At 31.9% G+C, this 25,523-nt stretch overlaps 2 protein-coding genes and 1 long non-coding RNA gene across 3 annotated transcripts; 2 read left to right on the top strand and 1 right to left on the bottom strand.

Annotated features, from left to right (window-relative positions):
• On the top strand, positions 332-17,719 carry LOC109363097. The gene is made up of 3 exons (XR_002109471.1): positions 332-344; positions 4,772-4,774; positions 17,394-17,719. It is a non-coding gene; the product is annotated as an uncharacterized LOC109363097 (long non-coding RNA).
• On the bottom strand, positions 17,749-20,382 carry LOC109363096. Its single transcript, XM_019609280.1, has 2 exons — positions 19,975-20,382; positions 17,749-18,264 (listed from the first exon to the last, which is right to left on the bottom strand). Exons 1-2 carry the CDS (start codon positions 20,290-20,292, stop codon positions 17,848-17,850), a joined length of 735 nt encoding a protein of 244 aa, XP_019464825.1. The 5' UTR covers positions 20,293-20,382; the 3' UTR covers positions 17,749-17,847.
• On the top strand, positions 22,197-22,821 carry LOC109361827 (transcription factor TCP15-like). Its single transcript, XM_019607363.1, has 2 exons — positions 22,197-22,620; positions 22,799-22,821. Exons 1-2 carry the CDS (start codon positions 22,197-22,199, stop codon positions 22,819-22,821), a joined length of 447 nt encoding a protein of 148 aa, XP_019462908.1.

A 25,523-nucleotide genomic window follows, 5' to 3' on the forward strand; every position in this document is an offset into this window, starting at 1 on the left:
TGATACCAAATATGAGTAGCATATCTACTTAGAGATATATGATAGTGCAAATGTCATTTTCTAAATTGTAATAAATACATTTGTCACATTCATTCACCTTAAACTTATTCGAGACAATTAAATTTTCAAAGTTTTCATGCCACTGTTTAGGTGCTTGCTTAAGATTATACAACGACTTATCTAACTTGCCAACCTTATTTTCTTGCTCATGGATTACAAAACCTTCAAATTGTTCTATATAGATTTCTTCTGCCAAATCATAATTTAAAAAAGCGATTTTAACATCCATTCGATATACTACTAAATCATATATCACAACGAATAATATTAGTACTCTAATGGATGTTATTCTAGTAAGAGGTGAAAATGTGTCTAAGAAATCTATATTCACCCTTTGCCTGAAACCCTTGGCTACAAGGCGAGATTTGTATTTATCCACTATTGCATCAGATTTTAGTTTCTTTTTCAATACTCACTTACAACTATCTGGTTTGTAATAAGGTGACAAGTCAGCTAAATGTCAGGTCTTGTTAGACTCTAGAGAATCCATCTAATCATTTATGACATTTTGCCGCAAATCAACATCCAAAGAAGTTAAAGCTTCTTGCAGAGTTGATGGATCCTCCTCTAATTTATAGATCTTATAATCAGGTCAGTACTCTCTAGTAGTTCTTTCTCTCTTATTTCTTCTAGATTCTTTTTGTAGCCCTTCATTTTTAATATTATCTCTAATCACAGGTGTGTGACTAGTTGACGTGCTCCCACTATATCTCAATTGAAAAGGAAATTTAGTTTCATTGAAGTCAGCATCGTTAGACTCAATGATCACTTTTGTGTTAAGGTCATAAAACTTGTATGCCTTGTTGTTTACAACATACCCAATGAAATCACATTCATAGGCTCTACTTGCGAGTTTAGTCTCAGCTTCCTTAGTATCATATTTTTTTCTCAAGTGCATACCAAATTAGTTTGACAGACTTGTATGGGCTATTGTAATCATAGAGACCATCAGAGAATCTACTCAACATGAAATTCTTACATAGGTAATCATTTTTATTCCATAGAGCTATATCAATAACTAGTTTGTCATTCTCCTCTTTTTAGCTTTCTCTTGTACCAATGGGAGATAACTTTTCAAAACATGGGCAACCTTTCTCACAGTGAGAAAAGTTCCATCTTATGTTGCCACCATTTGAAATTAGTCCCATTAAACTGAAATGGTTTATTAAGGTCAAAGATGTATGGTCTAGTAATATTATCTACGAATCCATTGCAATAGGAAATGTCTTAAAATTATTGTTACCGTAGCTTGCAACAATTCTAAATGGCCACCAAAATAATACTTAATGGTTGAGTCACGATGAGGTCGCTCTCCTTAAGACGTTTCATGGTACTGCTCAAAATGTGCTAGTAGACTATCAACCACGTCGTCCCTAGAATAAAACAACATAATTCTCTGTTATCGACTTCTTACTACATTATAAGAACCAATCTCAAATACACTCATAATATGACTACCAATGTCAGTTCTTAAAATACCCACAATATGACTATCATGCCAATTCTTTTCTTACAATCTGACTACTTGTGTCACTTCTCAAAATTCTAACAATTTATCTGCCTATGCCAACAACGATAATCTTCATTCAACGACCCAAATGGGAGATGCATTCCCAACGACTACATGATCCAAAATGTTTATATTCCCAACGGCCATATTCCAAATGGTCATATTCTTTACTTTTCCTTAATTTCTTTTTCATTTCACACCCTAAAAATCCTTATTAATGACCCATTAATTTACTGTTGTAAACCATCTAATTCCAACAATTATTTTCCCCATAGAATACATAATGCTGCTAATGGTTTATGTCCATAGCATGACAAGTGTGCCGTGGTTCATTTTTATTTTCTTACGAAATGTACAAGATCTAAACCCTAAATAATCTACATAAATAATAAAATATTGAATTAAATTTTGAGAATCATTAAATGATAGAAATTGGACAAGAAAATTTGAGAGAGAATTTAGAGAAATCCCACCCCCGCAGTGAAGTGAACCTATCTAGGGGAAAACTATGAGCAAAGTCCAAAAAAGAAGCACTTCAGCTTAATGAAGCTTAAATCCCATCAGCTGAACATGAATTAGAAGTAATGATCATTGCTCGGCAAAAAAGATCATTACACACCCCACTACAATAATGAAGGAATAAAATTGTTCCTCATTTCAATAGGCAACTCTTAAATTTGTTGTTTTCTCCTATTATAATACAATTTGTAAAAGCTCTATCATCACTGAGATTGCCACAAAAGTCAAAAAGTGAGGAGAACAATAACATCTGTACATGTTGCTCCAGTGGAGAAGTTCGGTGATAAAGGAAGAACATTATGAGAAAGACACTCATTACCCAATGGCAATTGTCAAAGATTTACACTTATCTTTTCTCGAATAACCTTTCATGTGTTTTCTTTCGACATAGTAGCAAGCAAACAAGACAGAGACCAATATAAGACATTATAATTTGATTATTAAGTTAGTCAAGATTGGTTCAATTTCTTTTATAATTTTAACTAGGTCTTGTATTTTTTAACGAGCAAAAACTAAGTGGTACAATTTTTTGTAGCATGGTCATTTTTTAATCACTCTGTATGGAGAAATTTAAGATAAAATTGTAGTTTGGATTCGGTCAACGGGAAAGACTGGCATTGGTCTAAAATGGGCTAAACTTTGATTAGTGTTAGGTATGCCCTTCAGACTTTTAACAATTCTATATACTCGATAAGTATGTTCATATGTCCTTGGTATTTAAAATTGAATTTTGATATTCGGGCACAGTCCAAAGGATTATTATTATTATGAAAGATAATTCACGTAATTTAAGAATAAGTTTAAAAATCTTCCTTTATATATTAGTTATTCATTCTAAGAAATTCAATCATTTGAATTAGTAAATATATCTAACTTATTAGATTTTTCTAAAATTAATAACTAAAATATGAAGTAATTTTTTTAAACTTAATATTGGGGTATAAGAATATCATTTCTATTGTATCCTAGAGATTAGTTCAACCAAAAGAATTGATGAATGATTCGGTAAATGATATGGTACATTTACTAAACCACCAATGCATCAATAACAATAAGAATTGGTGAATATTAAAATGATTGGGTGAAAACCATCAACCCGGACATATTTATTTGACTAGACTGGTTTGTTGCAGATTTAAAATAAATCTAGCACCACTATACTATGAAATAAAATAATAAAGCCCAATATTTGTCTGTTTGATCTTTGTTCAAAGTATACTTATATAAAAATATAATTGTGTCTGGTTTATCCAATTTGCAATTTAGTTAGTGAGTTAACCAATAACTAATACAATATTTATAACCTTGTTTTAAAACTGTAACCTTCAAAATATCACAAATCATTGGTTTTTTTGCAATCCTATTGGTATGTTGGAATAATAATAATGCTTTACATAATTTATCAAGAGTAACGAGTTCATTCAATATAAGGCAAAATATGATAATTATATCAGTCAAGTAAATTGACAATAAATTTTTTATTTGACTTGAATGAGGAATCCATTTGACTAGAATCATGACCAACATCCGTACTAAGCTAAGCTATCAGAGTTAACTCAATGACTTCGAGCATAGGACCACATTATAGGGTTTTATTTTTTATAATGAAATTATCATAAAAAATAAAAGAACTTTTGTCAACTTCTAAAGCATGAAAATAGTATGAACCCACATCTCATACGGTATTAAAGCCCAACTAGGCTTGGGAATTATAGTTCGATTTATTAAAATGACCCTTTGGCATGCAATACAAGGATCAAAAAAGTTGTTGGTAAAATCTGAATAAGTGAGAAAAATATTAGGCAAAAATAGTTGACTCATTATGGATAGAGATCATCTATATGAATAATCTGCAATTTCTAATGAACATCTCTTGACATGCATGTGGAACCAAAGATCAACTCATTCCAACAATCATTTTGTTCTGGACCTATGTAAGGGACATTATATGAAAAGAGAAAATTATACAACTAACACACAAGTAAAAGCACTGCAAAAATATTAGCAATCCCTTGTATGGTGAAGCATGAGCCAACTTTGAAAAGAAAGTTCCCTCTAGCTTGCACTGCAGCTCATTCCTTTTAATATCTTGAGTGAGGAAAAGAAAACTCATTACAGTACTGATATTTGCAAGTTTGGATGGATCACCATATTAATTCCCACTACTCTAGGAGCCACATTTGTTTCTAATAACTCTGTAAGTCCACTTTCTTGTGGTTTGTGACATTTAATTGGCATCAAACTTTACCTCTTTGGTGACATCTTAACTCAATACAAAAAAATTATGATAAAGAATGTAAGAATATGTAAAACAAGGGATTAAGATCCTCTCCACTGCTGGAGGGAGAAGTGCATAAAAAACAAAAGGAAATAAAGATATAATATGAAACTTTTAGATGTAATATGATGATATTTTTACTCTTAAATATAAAGATAAAATCAATAATTTATCTCTCTATTATTGGAGAAGATCCTCTTCATAAAATAAGAGAAATTTTCCATCACTAGATCCTATACTCAAATGTAAAGAATTAAAACTATTGTAAAGGAAATAAGTCTCTGCATGAAGATAAAAGGGTAGATTAGTTGAACATAATATCAAACATAAGATAGAGCGAAGGCTGAAAAAAGCTCAAATCAAAACAAACAAAAACCCCGGCCCAAGAAGGGGAAGGGTGTAAGAAGGTTGGTCATATTAAACCAAACTACAATATGCTAGAGAAGTTTCCTCAAACTTTCTTCAAAAAGAAAATAAAAGTGACTATGCCACCAGACAATTGTGCACTGTGACATTAAGACCAGTGACAATTACATCTAGACAAGTGTATACATAAAATCAAGTCACATCTAAGACTGTATTCAAGTAATTGTGTCCAATAATCATTGTGTTTAATGATATTAAGTGCACCATTTTTAATTATGTATACAAAGTTCTACTCCTACAACCATTTCAACTCAAATAATTGCTATACACATTTATTGGATATGATTAGTGTTTCAATTATTAATTATTCTGTTTTTTGGTAAGAAAAACTTAATATTCTTGGGAAGACAAAAAATTTGTTATCTAACCACATTGGACAAAAGAAGACAAATTTGAGCACAACAAAATAATAATAAAAATCATATGAAGTACTCATAAAGTGTTTATTTAAAGTAAGAAGATATGATCACGTAAAAAAGACCTAGATACATCAAGAGAGAGAATTCAAATACAAAGGATCCAACATATTTAATGTGAAACTTAACATGATTCGAGATACAATAGATGCTAGTATTACATTCTTCTCAATATCAAGACTAAAAAGAACTATGTTTTAACTACTTACTGTAAAATGATACTCTTTAATGACCATTGGAACATCTTATAAAGACATTGCAATTTGTCTATAAAACGAATTGAGCCATATAAGAACAAAGTGACACTAATAGAGACATGCACACATACAAGTTCATAGAGTGCTATAACTCAATTGAGAAAATTATTCTCTTATAGAAATTCTATTTTTATAGAATTAGGGCTTATGTATATTTTGTAATATATCTTGCAAGAAACAAGTCAAACTGAGAGAGAAAATACTAAGAGTTTACCTTGTAAATTATAAGAAATTTTCTTAGTGAGACTTAAACTCTAATGATCTTATATCTTCACATCTTCTCCTAGTGAATTTTATAAGACCAAACATATCTATTTGAGAATATAGAGCCTAAGGAAGCTTGAAAGTTAAAGAATATTGAAAATATTATAAAGCCTGGAGAGGCTTGGTAGCAATAGAATACTTGGTTATAAGAGCATTAAATGGCTTGGTATAAAAAGAATAATTACCTGAAGAGATGTTGAATGCAAATAACTATTTGAGATCGAAGTAGTGGAAAGTCTTTATGGGAGAACAGACTAGACATAATTATTGACAGTGAGCCAAAATAAAATATTTGTACTATTTTCTCTATTATTTAAATCTTTACCGCATTCATTTATACTAACTATGAAGACTTGAACTTGATGTGAAATAACATTTTGAAATTAGTTATTCCTACTGTCACCACATAATTGCTTGCGAGTTAACATTTGATTTTGACTCTTCATCTAGGATTACAATGAAGATGACACTTTAATTACTAAAGCTAAAGAATAAGAGCAGATATAAAAAGTACATACTTTATTGCCAAGAAACGTCTTTACATACTTTATTGCAAGAAGAATAAAATTATTATTCCTAATGAAAAAACTATGGTGCCTAGTGGTGTTAGTGAAATTTTGCAAGACTTCAAGGACGTCTTCCTAGAAGAAGTTCTTGTGGTGCTACCACCTTTGAGGGAAATAGAGCATTACATTGATCTCATTCCTAGAGCTTCGTTGTTCAATTGTCTAGCCTAGAGGAGAACTCCCAATGAAACAAACAAGAATCAAAGGCAAGAGAGAGACCCATGGAAAAAGGGTAGGTCCGATAAAGCATGAGTCCATGTAAAGTTCCGATGGTCTTAGTACCAAAAAAGATTGTAAGTTGAGGATGTGTGCTCACTGCAGGGTTAGTCATGAAAAGTGTTTTCTTTAAATGACAGTAAGAATGAGAAAAAACTTTCAATGCCCTAGAAAATGAATTGACTAATGCATCATTTCTTCTTTTACCAAATTTTGGTAAATTTTTTGAAATTGAAGTGATGCATCAAATGTTGGGATAATGGTTGTTTTATTCTAAGAGGGAGATCCAAATTCATATTTTAGTGAAAAGCTGAGTGAGACTACACTTAATTACCTCACCTATGATAGAATTTTATGTATTGTTTATTGCATTAAAGACTTGGCAACACTACTTGCTACCCAAGGAGTTTGTGATCCATAAGTACTTGAAAGGATAAGGGAAGTTAAATAAAAGACATGTCAAGGGGTATATTTCCGAGAATAGTTCCATTAGGTAATTAACAAAAACAAATGCAAGACTAATATGGTTGTTGATGCTTTATCTATGAGACATGCATTACTTGCTATTATAAAGACGAAATTATTTGGACTTGAGTCTATAAAAGAAATGTATGTTAGTTAAAAGCAATTTAGGAAAAAACATTTATTGAATGTGAGAGGGTGTCAATCAATGGACAATGTAGGTACAATGAGGTTCTATTTAAAGATAAGAGGTTTTGTGTACTTAAATGTTAAATTTGGCGTTTATTATAAGAGAAGCACACGAAGGAAGGTTGACGAGACACTTTGAGGTAAGCAAAACATTGGAAATATTGCATGAGTATTTCTTTTGGCCTTATATGAGGCATGATGTGCACAAACTTTATATATAATACATTGTTTGTAGGAAGGAAAAATAAAAAATGATGCAAAATGACTTGTATATCCTATTACCTATTCCTTAATGTCCTTTGGTTGACATATCTTCGAACGTTATTTTCGGATTGTCTATGATAAAGAATGATAAGGATTCAATCTTTGTCGTTTTTACAAGTTTTCAAATATGGTGCATTTCATACCTTTCAAGAAGGTTGATGATGCATGCCACATATTGGATTTGTTCTTCAAAGACATTGTAAGACTCAACATTGATAGTGATAGAGATACCAAATTCCTTAGTTACTTTTGGAGGATACTATGCGGTAAGATCCAGACCAAATTGTTGTTCTCTACTATGTGTCACCCAGAAAATGATGAACAAATCGATATAGTCAATAGGAAATTAGGCATCTTACTTAAGAATGTTCTAAAGCAAAATCATAAGTCATGGGAAGAATGTCTCCCACGTATTGAATTTGCTCACAATTGGGTAACACTCAATACTACAAATTGTTCACTTTTTAAGAATTTATATGGTTTTAATCTACTAACCCACTTGTTTATTTATTATGCCTAACATTTCTATTTTTAAACATAAAGATACAAACGCTAAAGCTGACTTTGTGAAAAATGTATGAACAAGTGCAGACTCATGTTGAGAAGGGAGTTGCAAGCTATGCCAAGAAAGTTAGAAATGGAAGAAAGAGGTGTTGTAAAGGATACACTTCAAGAAGGAAATATTTCTAGCACAAAGGAAATCAAAATTACGACCAAGAAGATATGATCTTTTCCAAGTGATCAAAAAGATCAATGGTAATGCCTACAAAATAGATCGATCTGATGAGTAAAATGTAAGCACACTTTCAATGTTATCGACTTAGCTCTTTTTTATGTAGGTAATGACCATCCAGATTTGAGGATAAATCCTTTCTAAGAAGGAAGGGAATATATGGACATGAACAAGAAACACCAATAAATTCAAGGCTTGGGAGGATCTATGGCAATGGTAAGAGCAAGAAGGGTCAAAGATGAATTACGGCAAGTCATGACAATACTTATCGAAACCTAATTGAGGAAATAGACTTTGAGTCAAAGGTATTTCTTTGCATTGAAAAGTTGAAGCATCTAAGCTAACCTATACTGAACGATTATGGGTTCGTACATGATTCGACCATGTGGTCGAAAAGTTATTCAATTTCCTTGCAATTTTTTGATTAATTGTAATTTTTATTTTTCAATAAGTAGTTATAGGCCCTTCAATGCTAAAATCCACGTTTTTATTGTGGTTGATGTGACCTTTAAATTTTTTGTCTCTTCCTTGCCCTAAAGTACTTAGTGGGGGCAAAACATTTATTATTTTCTTAGAACATACACTTTCATTAATGAAGGTTGTCTTCTTGTCTAGATCAACTACCTATAAATGTACTTTCATATTTTTGAATGGATATTAATTGAACCTTAGCTTAAACATATTGCTTAGTGTATATTATGAGGAGTATTCTCCTTGGTTCTTAGCTAAATTGACTTAGGGACTTATCATTGGGCTTATAACCATTAGCGATGTCCACCCAATGGTTTATCAACCATCCTTGGTTGTGGCATCACTCGAGATCTTCATTTTCATTTCTTACCTTTCATAAATCCATCTTCAATGTTGTTCTTTAGGTTTTTGCATTTAGTTAAGTTTCCCACATACAACTCATGAACACTTAGAATCATAAGTTTTTCACTAGAACAATCATACTTCAAGGATCTCGATAGGAGGTTCTCATCAACATTTTTTTGTCCAATAAAAATAGAAATGAAGAAGATAAGTAAGATAATAAGAAGTCACCTATACTTAGAAAAAGGATACAAAAATCTTCTTAATAAGTCTGGGAGTCTTGATAAGACTTTTCTTGCCTTAAAACAAATATTCTTCTCGATAAGAGTATGAAGAAAAAATGTCTACTGAATTTTATAAAAGTGCTCTCAATCTTAGGTAATCAACATTAATCTAGTCGAAAAAAACAAAAGGTCAAAGACATCAATTAGTTCCCAAAAAATTGAAGAAGTTAAAATATGGTAACAAAAAGTTGAACAACTTAGTACTGACCTCACCAAGGTTGTTAAAGAATAAATAACTTTGATAGGCTTGGAGATGGCAAAATTATCCATAATCCATAATTTGTCCAAATCTAAAGAAATTAAACTCATCCAAATTCATTCATTAGAGCTAATGGACTTAAATGAATATAATACAATGGATAACTTTAGTAATGGATGAATTTGAGTTCATTCATTATATCCAATGGATATGTGTTTGGATGAATATTCAATCCATCCAAAAAACAAATATCCAAATATCGTGTCGTTGCTTTTCAATTTAATTTACTATCTCAACTCTCACTTTCTTGTAATGATTTTCACTTTCACTTTAAATTTTTATTAAATTAAGATCAATTATAGGACATGTGGATATAACTAATATTAAAAGTTTGTTCCTAAGTACATAAAATATATGAATATTTGTTGAAAACTTTATACATAGAATCTTAAATGTCGATGTTCTTCTGCTTGGTTACATGAGGGTGGGTTGGGCTGGGGCCTGACTCAGGATCTTCTATTTAGGGTGAAATAGTCTCAAGCTGGAGGTTGCTAGGCTGAGGTGTCTGCTGGTATGCTTCCTAGAGTGCTCCTCCGTGTTGGATTAGGATCTAGGTTCGTTTGAGCTAGGCTTGGTTGGAACCGTCGGGGGAGGTGCCTGAAAAAGCGCTCTGACAATCAAGTCAGTAAATGCGAGTAGAAGGGGAATCAACAACTCAAAGTATGAGAGATATAATGCTTAGAGAGTGGCGTGTCTAATGCCCAAGTATCATATGTGTCTTATGTGTCTTGTATATCCTATATTTTGTATCTGAAGGGAGGAGCCCCTACTTATAGTGGAGGTGGATGGAAAGTCTTTTGAGGAATGTTGTTGGCGAGGCGTACCATTTGGGCTTGTGGACCTGTTCTTAGCAGAGCAGGGGCTGCTTTATGCATGTCGGATGGCCTAGTCAGGCCATACTTTGAGCATAATTGACTTATAGCATGTAGTAGGTTGTCGTAGTTTTAGTCTAGCCCTATAGAGTAGGAAGTTAGTTAAGAGGTGCCAATGGCGTATAACATTTGTTGGCAGCGCGACAGGTGGGAAATACGAGAAAAAAGACATTCCTAGCCGAAAAAAGTACAAGAAATCTCCATAATGAATAGTATAAGGAAATAATCTTTAATACACATTAACCCATAATGCATTTAATTACTTCAAATAATACTATATTTAACATATAAAACTAATCATGATGATACAGTTAGTTTGCACACAATACCTTTTGGAGATGTCTACCTAGAGGTATCAAAACGGGCTACCCAGATAGATTTGGGTTAGCCCACATCGGGTTCAGGCTGAACCGGACCAGACTAAAAAGTTTGGATATAATTTATGCATATCAAATAATAGTCCAAACCCGCCTTAAGCGAATTACGGGTTGTGGCATGCTGGCCCGCATAATACTAAAAATATTTATTTAAATTTTAACATATTTAATCTATTTAATATATATATATATATATATATATATCATTGGATATTAATGTATAACTTTTTTAACACATTTGTTATTGCAAATGCAACCAAACTTGTAGATATAATGCATTGTGTTTGAGTTAAGATGTGATGTCAAGTCCACATACATGATTTTTAACATAACTCATACTAAATCTCTCATTTCTATTGAACTTCACCCTCTGCCACAATATAATATGTAACTTCACTTTAATAAATAAACATTTGGATACTATCAAAATATTATTACTTTGGTTTATAGTAATGGTAATATAGACTCAAGTTTAGAATGAATTCTATATGTCAAAGTATAATCATCATTGTAATATATAATCGGTATTCTTTACTTTATATATAAAGATCTTTTGTATGATATTTTTCAACACTTTTATTGTGGACTATTATGTTAAATTTAGTTGTATGGAGTTCCATATGGTAAACAATTATGTTATCTTTTAGTTTTGTTATAAAAGTTCTTTTTTATTATGTTTTTGTTGTAGAAGTTAAATCTAATTAAATACACAATTAAGAAATGAAAAGTGAAATTTATATGGTTTAATATATTCTCATTTGATTTGATATACTATTTTGTTATTTTGCTTAAAAGGATATTATGCAAAATAGGAAAAATAATATAATACTTAACTTTATAATACTATTGTAATTTATAAATATTTATGTTATATGCATCATTCTATTTTTTATTCAACATTAATAACACGATATTTATTATTATATTTTTTATTATAAGTTATTTTGTAAGATAATTTTTACCTCTAAAGCTTATTAACAAGCCAAAGGTCCCAAAAAAGATTAAAAAAATAAGGAAAAACGAGTAGCTCAAACCCATCTGAGTAAGTCCAGCTTGAGCCCGATTTTAATATAATTTGACCGGTGGAGACTAAATAGTATAGATTCAATAAAAAATACCTAAAATTATGCTAAGCCTTGTAAATATTTGGGCTTTAGCCCTTCCCCTAGCTCCTAAGTTCATATGAATGTCTTAGTTTATTTCCTTAAAATAAGCCCATCTTCATGCAAGTAAAAATTCTTTTGCATATACAATTTATAAGATCCGATCAATTTTCTATTTTCACATTATTATAATTGAATTTTCATCATGGTCATAATGTTTTTTTCACAAAATTTGGTATTTTAGCATTTTTTTTGTTTGATATTTCTTAAAAGTATCACCTGTTTTTTCATCTATTATATTATTATTTCTTTTGTTTAATTTTTTTTATATAATAATAAGCAAAATAAATTATTTTTATTAATAAATAAATTTAATTTTTTATATAATATTATAATAACTAAATACAAATTAATATTTTTAAGTAAGTAATAATAATATTTAATAATAAAATGTGTTCCTTTATTAGTAAAATAATTATTTAGAAATGAGTTATTAAATTAAAATTAAATATTTTATGAAACTATTTAAATATTTATTTTTAAGAGGGGACGCAATTAAGGAAGGCAATGGGTTTGAATTGATCTGGGCAGTGGATTGCCCGAACCCATCCTATTGCTTCATTTTTGGACCTAGACATATGCTAATAATTGTCGAGTCTGCTAATACTGGGCAACGGATATGTGGTACCCATAAATTCAAAAATATTCAAAATAATTGCGAGTAATTTATGTAATTTTGTATTTGTTTCCTACAATTTTATATGTTATTTAGGTAATCAACGAAAGAAAAAATTATAAAACATATTTAAAGTTTTAAACACAATTTAAATTGACTATTTTAACATTATGATGTAAAATTCATTTAGTAATAATTGTTGAATCAACAAAATATTGGACTATACATATCAATTAATAACATAATGTCACATTACTACTTAACAATATCACATCATTGTTTAACAACATAACAATCACATCTAGGAATAATTATAAAATATAATTTAAAGTTTTAAACATAATTTAAATTGTCTATTAAACATAATTCATTTCCCTATAACAAACATAAAAAAACAAAGGCATTACTTCGACATTATCATGTAAAATTGGTTTATAACAACTGTTTAATCAACATAATATTAGATTACGCATATGAATAACAACATAAGACCATATCACAATCCTTAACAATATAATATCATTGTTTAACAACAAAACAACCATATGTATGAATTAATATGACATTACAATTATGGATTAACATATAAAATTATAGTCATGTTTAACATGATATTACAATTATGTTGTTTTATATATATATATATATATATATATATATATATATATGAAGGAATAATGGGTTCGAGTACCTGTAGGTATGGATACCTAATTACTCGGACTCAGACCCATCCAATGTCAAGTCTTAAAATCTCGGGTCTCAATTATCCGCGGGTCCAAAATACAGACCCAGACCCAACTCGCAGAAGGTATTTTTTGCGGGTACCCACTAGTTTAGGTACTCATTGCCATCCCTAGACGCAACCATCTCTTGGTATAAGGGGACTTCTACTATTATGTTAAAAAATATTATTTTACTAGTCATAGTCATTAGTCATTAGTATTTCATCTACCTACTCTTGGGGCATTAGGATAGGGGGATTGTCTACAATCAATATTGTTTTTTGATCGGTTACCATTTTAAACTAATAATTTTTAATAAACTTACTTATTTTCTTAAGGAAAAAGTCCACAAAACCCCTTAAACTTTATGATATTCGCAAGTAACTATTATGAACTATTTTTCTTCCTAATTATCCTCTTAAACTTTAATTGTTGGTTAAATTAGTCTACATATAAAGATAACATAAATTTATTAACAATAAAAATTCAACTTGTGCATCTTTTTAATTTCAATTGTCATGTCTATACTATTTAATTATAATTTTTTATATTTCAATATTATTCTATTTCCCCTTTTAACTATGAAATTTAACAATCTTCTTCTCAATCACTATGTATTTTGACGATAGTTTCTTTCGAGTATCAATATTGGCTAATATCCATTGTTGTATTGTAACGATGGGTCTATTGCTACTATTGGGTGTTTCAAGGAAGCGATTTTCTTGTTGACTTATTAGTAATTTGATATTATCATCATGTAGAGACCAATTTTATCAACAAATAAAATTTAATAGATAATTAATTAGAAAAAATAGTTCATATGACTTCTTGTGAAAATCATAAAATTTACAAAGGTTCTATGCATTTTTCCTTTGCTTAATTCAAAAGTTATCCTACTAATTAACTATTCAAAAAATATTTCGTTAATTAAATCTAAAAGTATCTTCTAAGTAGACAATTAAATAAAAATTTAGTTTGGTAATTTAATTGGAAGGTAAGACTCATATTCTATCTTTCTACTATGAATCAAGAAATGATCATGATTATTAATATTGTCTCTACCATCTCTAAAGGTAGGAATGTGATTCATGACAAATGTTGTCTATTTTCTATTAATTCTCTTGTTAATTAATTAACATAATTTCTTTAATGATACATAAATAGTAATAAAGAAGTTTTATGAAATAAATTGAGAATGGGAAGAATGATGACAATTAGTATTGTATATTTCATTTCTATTCTGGTTGAAAAATGATTGCAATTATTAGTACTTCTTTTCTCATCTTTCTAACTATAGAGAACGGTCTATGATCTATTTCTTTTCTTTTAACCTCAACTAATTAAAATTAAACTAACCCATCAATCAATCTGCTACACAAAATAACACAAATTTATTTTCCTATTGCACCTAAAAATACGTATAATCAAAATAAATTATTGTAAAACACTCTTTCAAAAATGATATTTTGCTTTAAAACTTAGATATTTAATTGAATATGTTTGAGCTATAAATTAGTGAGGATACTATTTTAATATGGTTGGGCTATGTGTTAATACTTTCATCAATTCGTAGTCGCCCATGAGCTCAAACTCTAGTTTAATAATTATATTTTCAAATTGGGCATAAAGAGAGTTTTTCAACAAAAACATACTGACGATTCCAAATTATTTGAAAATGGTGGAACTGTTCAAATGTCTTTTCTCCCTCTTCATAACTCTTGTAACCCATTAAAGATTAAAAATCAAGTTATGACAATAATATGATTCAAGCCCGGCCAAAAGCAACAGTAGGTCACCCTAAGTTTTTTTTGAAAAACCCTTGAGAGCAATGGCCCTAATATGGGTACCTCTTCTTCCATGCTAATAGGCCCTTATTATGGCACAAGTCATCATCATTGCATAATGATAAATTGCACCTTTCGGTCTGGATGACAACATGATGACCTCTATATACTCTTGGAGGTGCCAATGGATGATGAAAATAAATGAGAGATAAGATAAGTGTGTTTCCTATGTCTTAAATAAGGTATGTTTACAAAGTTTTGTAACACCTGATAGCCACAGTGCAGAGCAGTGTACTAGGGTTTTTCTATTATGAACTTCTTAGGAGGTTCTAGACATCTACAAGGTCCCGAGATTGCATCCCAATCTTGAATAAAGGAAACTCTATTGTAGGTTAGAAAGGGGAGATCATCTTCTCAAGCGCCTAACTCGTGATACTAGTAAAAATTTGGGTGGTCCATTATGCTAATACAAGTTAGATTCAATGTCCATACCAACAAAGGGGATATCCTTTCTATCATATAATAACCTCTAATACTCGTTATAATAACCTCAATTCATTACATTTGTTATAATGTGATCCTAGCAAGATTGTATGACCCAAGAGTCCAAGATAAACAACTCATAACCAATCAAGGGTCTTCAAGTACCAAGAACGACTCTCATATGAGCAAAGCAAGGACAAAAGACGCCAAGAGGCCAAAGAAGGAGTTCTTGCGACATGTCCATGTTCTAGATGTGTCCTAGGATACATCTAAGTCGTGTTGTCCTTGGGGGATTCACTGTTGTCGATAGTCCACGACCCATTTCAGTTTTTTTTGTAGTTTTCTGAATAAATGTAATTTTCCTTTTTCAAGACTCTTCTAGATTGAACCCATATTTTTATTCTAATTTATATAACCTGTCAAAGGTTTGCCTATCCATTTCCTTAAAGGACTTAGTGAGGAAGAATATATTTATTGTTTTTTTAGAACTTGCACTATTATTTATTGAAGTTGTCTGACCAAGTGTCTTTATAGAACCTCCATTTTCTAAATGAGCACAACTTAATTCTTTTGCTTAAACATGTTGGTAGTGCATATTTTGTCGAACTAATCACCCTTCGTGGCATCCAACCGCTGGTTTATCAACCATCCACTGTTGGACCAGACCGTGACTGGGGAGCCGCCAACTATCGGGGAGTTCCATTGTTACATGGGTATGGGAAGAGTGAAGAGTCGCAAGTGAGACAAACCAAAACCTTAAGGCATCAGTTCCATGGGTCTTTCCTACTTATAAACTCTTTCACTCTTCCTTGCATATCCAATGTGAGACTTCACACTTGAATAAACCCAACAATCTCCCCCTCAAGTGTGAGTACCACACACTTCTACCATGTCCCAGTCGAACCATCGGTTCTGATACCACTTGTTGGACCAGACTGCGATTGGGGAGCCTCCAACTACCAGGGTCTTCCATTGTTACATGGGGTATGGGAAGAGGAAGAGTCACAAGCGAGACACCACGTCTTGAACCAAAACCTTAAGGTATTAGTTTCATGGGTCTTTCCTTCTTATAAACCCTTTCGCTCCTCCCCGCATATCCAATGTGGGACTTCACACTTGAATAAACCCAACAATCTCCCCCTCAAGTGTGGGTACCACACACTTTCCGGTCCGCTCCCCCTTGAGTCCACCATGTCCCAGCCGAACCATCGGCTATGATACCACTTGTTGGAGCAGACTGCGATCGGGGAGCCTCCAACCACCGGGGAGTTCCATTGTTACATGAGTATGAGAAGAGTGAAAAGTCACAAGTGAGACACTACGTCTTGAACCTAATGCCTTAAGGTTTTGGTTCAAGACGTTGTGTCTCACTTGTGACTCTTCACTCTTCCCATATCCATGTAACAATGGAACTCCTCGGTGGTTGGAGTCTCCCCAGTCGTAGTCTAGTCCAACAACCACTAATTGAAATCCATCATTTCACTTCGTATCTTCCACTAGTCCATCGTCAAATTTGCTATTTACATTTTCTGGTAAATAGTTTTAGTTAGCAACCTTCACTCATAAATGTCCAAACACAAACTTTAACATCACCAAATTGTATTTCTATAGTCCGACCAAAGGGACAAGTCTTAGCCTTACCAAGCCCAATCTAGTTCATGCTCACCCTTATATTCAATGCTTACCCCATAGTTTTGAACTTCAGAATCATGTGCTCTTATTTTTTAAGATCAGTGTATGTTTTACACACTCTTTCATCGAGAGAAAAATAATGGTTTCTACATAGCTTGAAGAGTTTGAAATTTCAGTGTGGTTGAAAGAGAAGCAGTATGCAAAGTCATGTTTTGATTTGTAGGATAGCTATCCGCCTCATGTGGTACCTGAACTTGTTTACTTTTCGGCACCAGATGAAAGTGCGACAATAGTACTCGTGTCTAAGCAGTGCACCAGTGAAAGTCATAGTTGTCTGGATCAAGATGTCAAGAAATTCTGCAGCATCACATGGTATGTTGGTTAACAAAGTTATGTTGAATGTAGTGATATGCTGCTTGGTGTATAGGTCCAAGTTGTAACCTCTTACTTGGGATCAAGTATTACATTACTCAGCAGTCATTTCAAATTTTCAATATAAGAGCAGTGTTATTTGTAACATTATTTCGAACAACTCAACAACTTCGCTATTTATATAAAAAAGTACATAGACCAAAGTTGTCCAAAACTGCTCTAAATAGTTGATCAAATAACTTATGCTAAATACAATTCCCTCAGAAACTTCTATTGAATCAAAATAAATGAACCTCAGTTATATTCCTCTTCACTGATTGTCTTTCTTGTTGTCCTTGTTTTGTTCATTGATGAACAGATAAAGTAAAGCAACTAGAATAGCTCCAAGAACTGCAACTTTACTCCAATCAGTACTTGAGGATGAGGCAATAGAGTTAACTAATCCAAATGACAGAAGGCCAATGAAGAAAAGGTAAACATTTTTCCTGGGTTTGTTGCCATCATTTTTTTGGGTTACATCTTTGAAGTTTTCAACTTCTCCTTTTGCTTTTTCTTTATCGAACGACTCCTTCTTCCCGAGGCTCTTAAAGAATAGCCCTTCATTTCTTTCCTCCTCCACTTGTCCTTCAAACTCCAGTAGCTTGTTTTCACTCTCTTGAATCTCTAGTCTGTTAAGTTCATTAGATTCTTCAAAAGCTATCATCTGGCTCTCTATGTTTGATATTATCTGTAAATCACAAAATGAAACACAGAAGGGTAATTGTTAAAATCAGGGGTATTCAAGATCTACTTCCTACTAACACTTTCTGACCCTTTGTTACAATTTTTAAACACATTTGTTTATGGTAGAAAATAATTACTGAATGATGGCCATCTGGAATTTGGCTTTGAATTCTAATCTTCATGTTTTGAAGTACTTTCAGAATTGGAGTCATAATCCCAAGGACCAGTTCTATAGAATTAAAATATAACTTAAAATCTTTCTCAATTCTTAATCTTCACCTAATAAATTATAATTCCACAACAGAGGTACATACATGTACATTGACAGACTACATACACAAAACAACTCAACACATGCCACGGTCGCCAGTCGCCACAACCATCATCACCATATCATCTCTGCCACACAGTTATTACTATTGCTGCCTCCACTACAAATGTCACCGTCTATGAAGAACAGATACGAATACGTGATACGTATCCGATACATAACACACATTTTTTCTAAAATATAGGATACAATATATACGTCTAAAAGAATAAAAAACACATAAAATATGATAAAATTATAAGTGTAAATCAAAATATCCAAAGTAAAATAAGTTGTGGATCAGAGAGTACCAGCTATCGAAGGGTCAATGCGGTGTGAAGGTATGAGTCTTTGCGGCCTTTAAATAAGTTGGTGTTTATTGAAAACGAATATATCTTATTCTTTATTTATTTTATTTTATTCTTTTAATTTTTGGATACTTTACGGATACGTATCCTTCGCAAATTCGAACGTATCCATGTCGGATACATGTCAGACACTGACATGTAAGGGTGTTTGGCAAATCCATCCTTCAGAAGTCACTCATAACCGCTAACCCCGGCTACTGCCTTTGTCTATATCACCATCGCAACCTTGCCACCACTGCCTCCACACCACCACCACAATTACTGCCAACAATACTCCTGTCACCTCCACCACACACCACTAATTTTAAGAAACTGAATTTAAAATTATATTGATACATATATTATATGTTTTGATATATATCACACAATGTTTGTGCTTCTTCCTCTTAATTCTATAACTTGGCTATACATGATAGTTAAATTTATATATTATTGCAGATTTTAAATTACGATTGTAGTTGTGATTGTGAATTATTATAATTGTGGTCAATATAACTGTGGCTATAAAGATTATGATCATTGTGGTAAAAAATAATATTGTGATTAAAAAATATTTTTAATTGCGGTCGTTGTGATATAAATTAGTGTGATGCGCTTGCAATGTTCAGTGCAAGCACAATATTTCTATTGCATCAATCATCTGAATTTGTTTAAAAGGGAAAAGGAGTAATATCTATCCTTAAATATTAATCCTAACAACCAACAAATTGGGAATGGACACAATAAGGTGTGGAATATCTAGAATATAAAAAAAATTCAATTCATTTTATCATTTCAAATCAAATAAATAGTATCTTACTCAGACCAATAAATAAAGCTGAGGTTATAGCACAATTTAAATCACCGATTATGCCATATATTTTAATTTATAAATTATATTAGCCTAGTCTAATCAAAATATCAAAACTGATACCCCATCAACTTCATCTCATCCCATAACATGAACACTCATAGTTAAAGTATTTTACATGAATATATAGTCCTTCGTGATGTGCATGATGGACATAGTAAACTAAAAAAGTAGTAAAAAACGTACTCTGTCACTAGCGTCATCCAATCCTTTGAGGGCATCTTCTCCAATCTTATCAAGCTCAGCGTTAGCTTCTTCACCAAATTGGGCTAAATATTCAGACCTGTCATCTAAGTAATCTGTAAGCCGAACCTTTTGGGTCTGAATCATGGCAATTCTGGCTAGCAGCTCTTGTTTCTGAGCATCACCTTCAGGCAATTGAGAATCAGATTCATTGGTCTTGCTACTACAGAGGCACAAAATAGAGTTTCTTCTGTTGGGGAGTCTTGTATAGTTGGTATTTGCAAGATTGAAAGAAGGGTGAGTTGCCTTTAAGGCAAACATGTTTTTAATAACAGAGGATGTTTGTGTTTACAATATGAAAGGGAACTCAAGGAGAAAAGGGACACAGTAGAAAAATGTTGAAAAGGTTTTGGCTGGAAGTACTTTGAACCACTCGTTTCTCAACATTATGATCAGTTTGATATGGTAACAAATGTAACGGATAAGGATACCTTGTCAACTTACCTGGACTAATAAAATGTTTTAATGGAATTAAACGTGTCAACTGAATATAACTTATCTCATGTAACTAATGTAGTGACATGATATTTTGTTTAAATTTTTTATTTTCTTAAAAAGTCTACAGAAATAAGGAATATTGATACCAATGGAATTGCCAGCCCCCCAAGAGTCCTTGAACCATCATCCAAACACCACCTACAACTGAGAACCCCACAAACAAACTCACAGTCTCACTACTCAAGTTGCCTCCAAACTAAATACAACACTTTATTTCTATCTCTCTAACAACCCCTTACACTATCTATTGTCTAATAAAAAGGAAATCAAATAAAGTATGGATGGTGAGTGAGAAGAAGAATGACATTATTGATCACCACCCACCTTCTCAACCTCATTTAAGCCCTTTTCATATCATGGGCTCCATCAACCACCGTGCTAATTCTTCTTCTTCTTCAAATACTTCTTCTCCTTCAACAACAACAATCCCTCCTCAACTACCCAGATCTGAACCCCAATTGTCCATCTCCACCCTCCCCAGTAGGGATGTCAATTGGATGAATTTGGATGAATATGGATTTTGATCATAATTGATGAATGGAAAGTCATCCACTAATCAATATAAATCCATAAAATCACATTTCTGAACTATTCAATTCATCCATATCAATTGGATTCAAATCCATCCATTTCATCATATATCTATTTTAGTGGATTGGATGGATATCCAATCCATTTTTTTAATATGAGCTGAAACATATTTTGAAGGATAAAAATCGCAGTATTTAAATTTACCTGTGAAAGCTCAAGACAACAATGTAGTTGAGATTAGAGATACTGTATTATGCAATCATGTATTTTTTTCTTATGCTCAATCATGATACAAAATGTTATATCAATTCTTATTGAAACTTTTTGAAAGAATACTCTCATGAAAATGATAATATTGTTGAAGAAATCCTTTTGATAGGAAAATAGTAGTTTATATCACTAATATCAAAACTGGTTCTCAGTCTTAATACTACTACGATATAACATTTATAACAGTCATGCAATTATATGGGTAAAAACTGGTTATACGGCCAATTTTCAATTGAACCGTATTGATCATATCGACCGGTTTGCAATTGAATCGTACAGTTCATACCGGTTGGTTTCATTTAAAATTATTTTTAATGAAAATGATTTATTTTTACCAAAATATTTGTATAGAAATCAAACACACAACTACTATATTTTTTATACATCTAAAACATTGTCTACAATAAATATTTTAAGTGGTATAAATAAAAATAGTTATTGTCTTCTTTATTGATTTTTCAACATTAATATTATTATATTAGTATTAATATTATTATATTAGTATTAAATATAAGAATATCTAACTTCACTAGTATACGGTTTAATAGTGAACCACTGGTTGAACCGCCATAACACTATATCACTACTCTAACCGGTTTGATGATCGATATGATATTAATAACATTGATTTATATTTTGCACATTGGGTTTACATAGCAAAGTTGGCTTTGTATGTTGCTTTATGAGAAAAAAAGTTTTGTTTTTATTTATTTGGATGGATTGAATATCCATTGGATATAATGGATGAATATAAATCCATTCATTATCAACACTATCCATTGGATTATATCCATTTAAATTCATTATCTCTAACGAATAAATTTAATTTGGATGAATTAATTTTGATGGATTGTGAATTATGAATAATGTTGTCATCTCTACTTCCCAACCCTCCCAAACGATCTACTAAGGACAAGCACACCAAAGTAGACGGCCACAGCTGCAAAATTCGAAAGCCAGCCACCTGTGTCGCTAAGGTTTTCCAATTGACCAGAGAATTGGGACACAAGGCCAATGACAAGACCATCGAGTGGCTCCTCCAACAGGTCGAGCCCACCATCATCGCCGCCACCAACATTGGAACAACCTCAACTAATTTCCTGACCCTCAACTTGTCGATTCGCACCAGCAGAATCTCTACTTTCAAACAAGTTGAGGAAAGGGCCATAAAGGCCACTATTGCAGACTTAATGAAGACAACCATGAGAGAAGGCATAGGAGCATTTTCAACTATCAGTGGTGTTTGGATGATGGTTCTAAGGACTATTGGTGGGCTTGGCAATTCCATTGGTATTATGTGCCTTATTTTTTGGACTTTTTAAGAAAATAAAAATTTATACAAAATGCCACATATGATTGGTTACCAGAGATAAGATATATTCTGCTAACATGAGATACATTATCCTCTTAAATCTAAGAGGGGAAATCATAGAATTTGGAAGATTATTTTATGATATTTTCATTTTAGGCTATGTTGGGAGTTATGAGTGAAATTGAATGAGAGGAATGAAAGGGCAAAGATGGAGGAATAGAAGAGGAAGACAAACATCTCCATTGTACAAGAGTAAGAAATTACACGAGAGAAGACTAAAGTAATGAGAATATAAGAATATTTTTTTTATTCTTCCTTTAAAATCTAATTAACAATAAGAAATGACAAAAATATAATTATAAAATTTTAGTAAAGGTATTTAGGTACTTTGACATGTTTGTGTCTACAAAAACCTCAAATTAGGGGAACTGTGAGAGTGAGCATGTGGAGGATTTTAGTGGGCTCCAGAAAACCTCTTGTTCCCTCTCTTTCTCCCAACCCCCAAACAACAGGGATTTTTTTTTTAAAGACATCACTTCCCTTTATCCCCTGCCAAAATAAGACTCTCAAATAAAGCCTTATTGTTTTTATACTATTATATTAACTTATGTTTCATCAATCCAAATAGAGATGAAAGGGGGAAAGAGCATGTTTGGGATTTATAGAAACAAATAGTAAATTGGCTAGAATAGAAATAAGATGTGAGTGTTGTTATATAAATGTCTAGAGTTATATAAAAGAACATAATTGTGAGCATAAATAACACTAAGACTACTATGTTAAAAATCCAAATATAAAAGTTGTTAAAAATTGGATTAAAATATTATTGTGACCAAATATATTATTGAATTGAGTCGTGTACTACATCGCTATCTTTAAGGCATTTATCGATAGTATTAAAAATGTGTAAGTAGAATATCAACCACGACGTCCCAAAAATAAAACAACTCATGCCATTGTTTCGGATAATCATTGAATTGCGGAAACCTTTCTAGAATTACACCTACACATGACTTTGGGCATTCAAGGATGTGGCTAATGTCACTCGAAGATATATGTCACAGACAGAAAGAGAGAAAATAGTTGGAAGCGTGTCGATAGAGAAGAGAGAGTAGAAGGATTAGAGTAAAAGTTCAAAAATGTGTCACAACTTGTGTGTTTTTCCAAGAGGTCGAAGACTCTATTTATGAGCCTAAGAATCCAAATAGCTAGAAAAACAATAACCCAAATTTCCGATGGGTTCCACATGGCTCTATAATTCACCTAGAGAGTGGGTGAATAGGTGATACGATACATAATTATCGTTGCTCGATTAACAAATATATTTTACAATTTTACTCACTGTTTAATCGATTGACACCACATATAATCGATTAACTCATTCTGCAGATAATCGATTAACTAAAGAACCTAATCGATTATTCAGTTCTTGTTATATGAAAAACAATTTTCTTTGATCTTCAAGATTACCAAGATTAAACTAAACTTATATGCACTTTTAAAGACGGTTAAGAACAATAAATGCACATAACAGAATATGCAAATAACTCAGAATGAAATGCATGTCAAGTTAAGTAAATCATGTAATATGGAAATGTAAAGAGTTAAGGGTTGAGAAGAATGAGCCACGACTTTTATTGTGGTTCATTTGCGGGTTCACTTATAAACTACATCCATGTATCCCCTTTTGATCTTGGGAGATTTTTCTTCACTAAGGAATATTATTATTTCTTACAAACACAATTCCAATACAACATGCAAGAACTTCTTTCTTGGATCTGTTGAGCCCTAAACCCGGTTTGACCATTCTACTCCCCTACTTGGATACCAACACCTTTCGCGATTCTAGCCCCATCCAATTTCTCGCTCTACCATAGGCTTCTTGCCTTTGTGAAGACAACCACTACTACCTAACCACAGCTAGGGTTTTCCCAAACCAATTCTCTATCAAGGGTGATACTAAACACACCAAGAGAATATGTCTATGCAAATGTCTAAACCTTTCAAGTTATTGATGCACCTATGTGTGCATAATATTCACTCTTCTAGAATCTAAGAACCCTTCTACAAATCTCACAAAACCAAAATATAGAAAATGTGAGATGCAAGGTTTATTTACAAAAAAATATGACAATTAAGCTCTTCGGAAATCTTTCTAAAGATTCTCTCTTTTCTCTCTTTTCAAAAGAACACTTTGAAAATCTCTCTTAAGATATGAAAGTGTAAGAGCAATGATTTTTAGAACTATGTGAAATCTCTCTGCTTTTCGTGTGAGTGTTCTATCCTATTTTTCAAATATTATTATGCAACATGGAAAAAACTTGGTTAAATTTACAATTTTGTTTTATGGTGCAGATAATCGATTATCACTAAATCTTAATCGATTAACGACTCTTTAAAAATACAAGAAACTAGAAATTGTAACAACCCTTAATCGATTAAACCTATACTTAATCGATTAACGGGTTCCTAAGATTTTAATGCTTAATCGATTAAAATAACTCTTAATCAATTAAAGATTTTTCGAAAAGATATTTCAATATGTTATGAACCTCCTACATGATTTTTAAAAGTATGATGCATGACTTTGAATTATGTATGATTTAAAACTCTTTTTAGATGCATGAAAATCATATGATCATGTATTTAAGCATGTGCATGTAAATCATGTATGTATATATGTAATTCTCATTTTAGTTATAATTGATTTTAGCTTCTGAGACTTCTATTAGGATTCACCATAGCCTAGACTCTTTCTAAGCAATCATCTTAAAACCTAATAAAGATATAAAAACACTTAGCCTCTAGATCTTCTTGAATGCTTTAGCTTGTGTGAACTTGAGTCTTCACTTTATTGTTTGTTGATTTGTTCATCCCTTCA

Source organism: Lupinus angustifolius, chromosome LG12 (assembly GCF_001865875.1).
Source record: "Lupinus angustifolius cultivar Tanjil chromosome LG12, LupAngTanjil_v1.0, whole genome shotgun sequence".
Lineage (NCBI taxonomy): Eukaryota > Viridiplantae > Streptophyta > Magnoliopsida > Fabales > Fabaceae > Lupinus > Lupinus angustifolius.

What these genes read in the sequence shown, in the direction of transcription:
- LOC109363096 (XM_019609280.1), bottom strand. Translation starts at nt 20,292, where the DNA reads ATGTTTGCCTTAAAGGCAACTCACCCTTCTTTCAATCTTGCAAATACC. An exon ending in TGGATGACGCTAGTGACAGA is followed by an intron (nt 18,265 to 19,974) that starts GTACGTTTTTTA and finishes TGTGATTTACAG; the next exon opens with ATAATATCAAACATAGAGAG.
- LOC109361827 (XM_019607363.1), top strand. Translation starts at nt 22,197, where the DNA reads ATGTTGTCATCTCTACTTCCCAACCCTCCCAAACGATCTACTAAGGAC. An exon ending in TGGGCTTGGCAATTCCATTG is followed by an intron (nt 22,621 to 22,798) that starts GTATTATGTGCC and finishes TTTTCATTTTAG; the next exon opens with GCTATGTTGGGAGTTATGAG.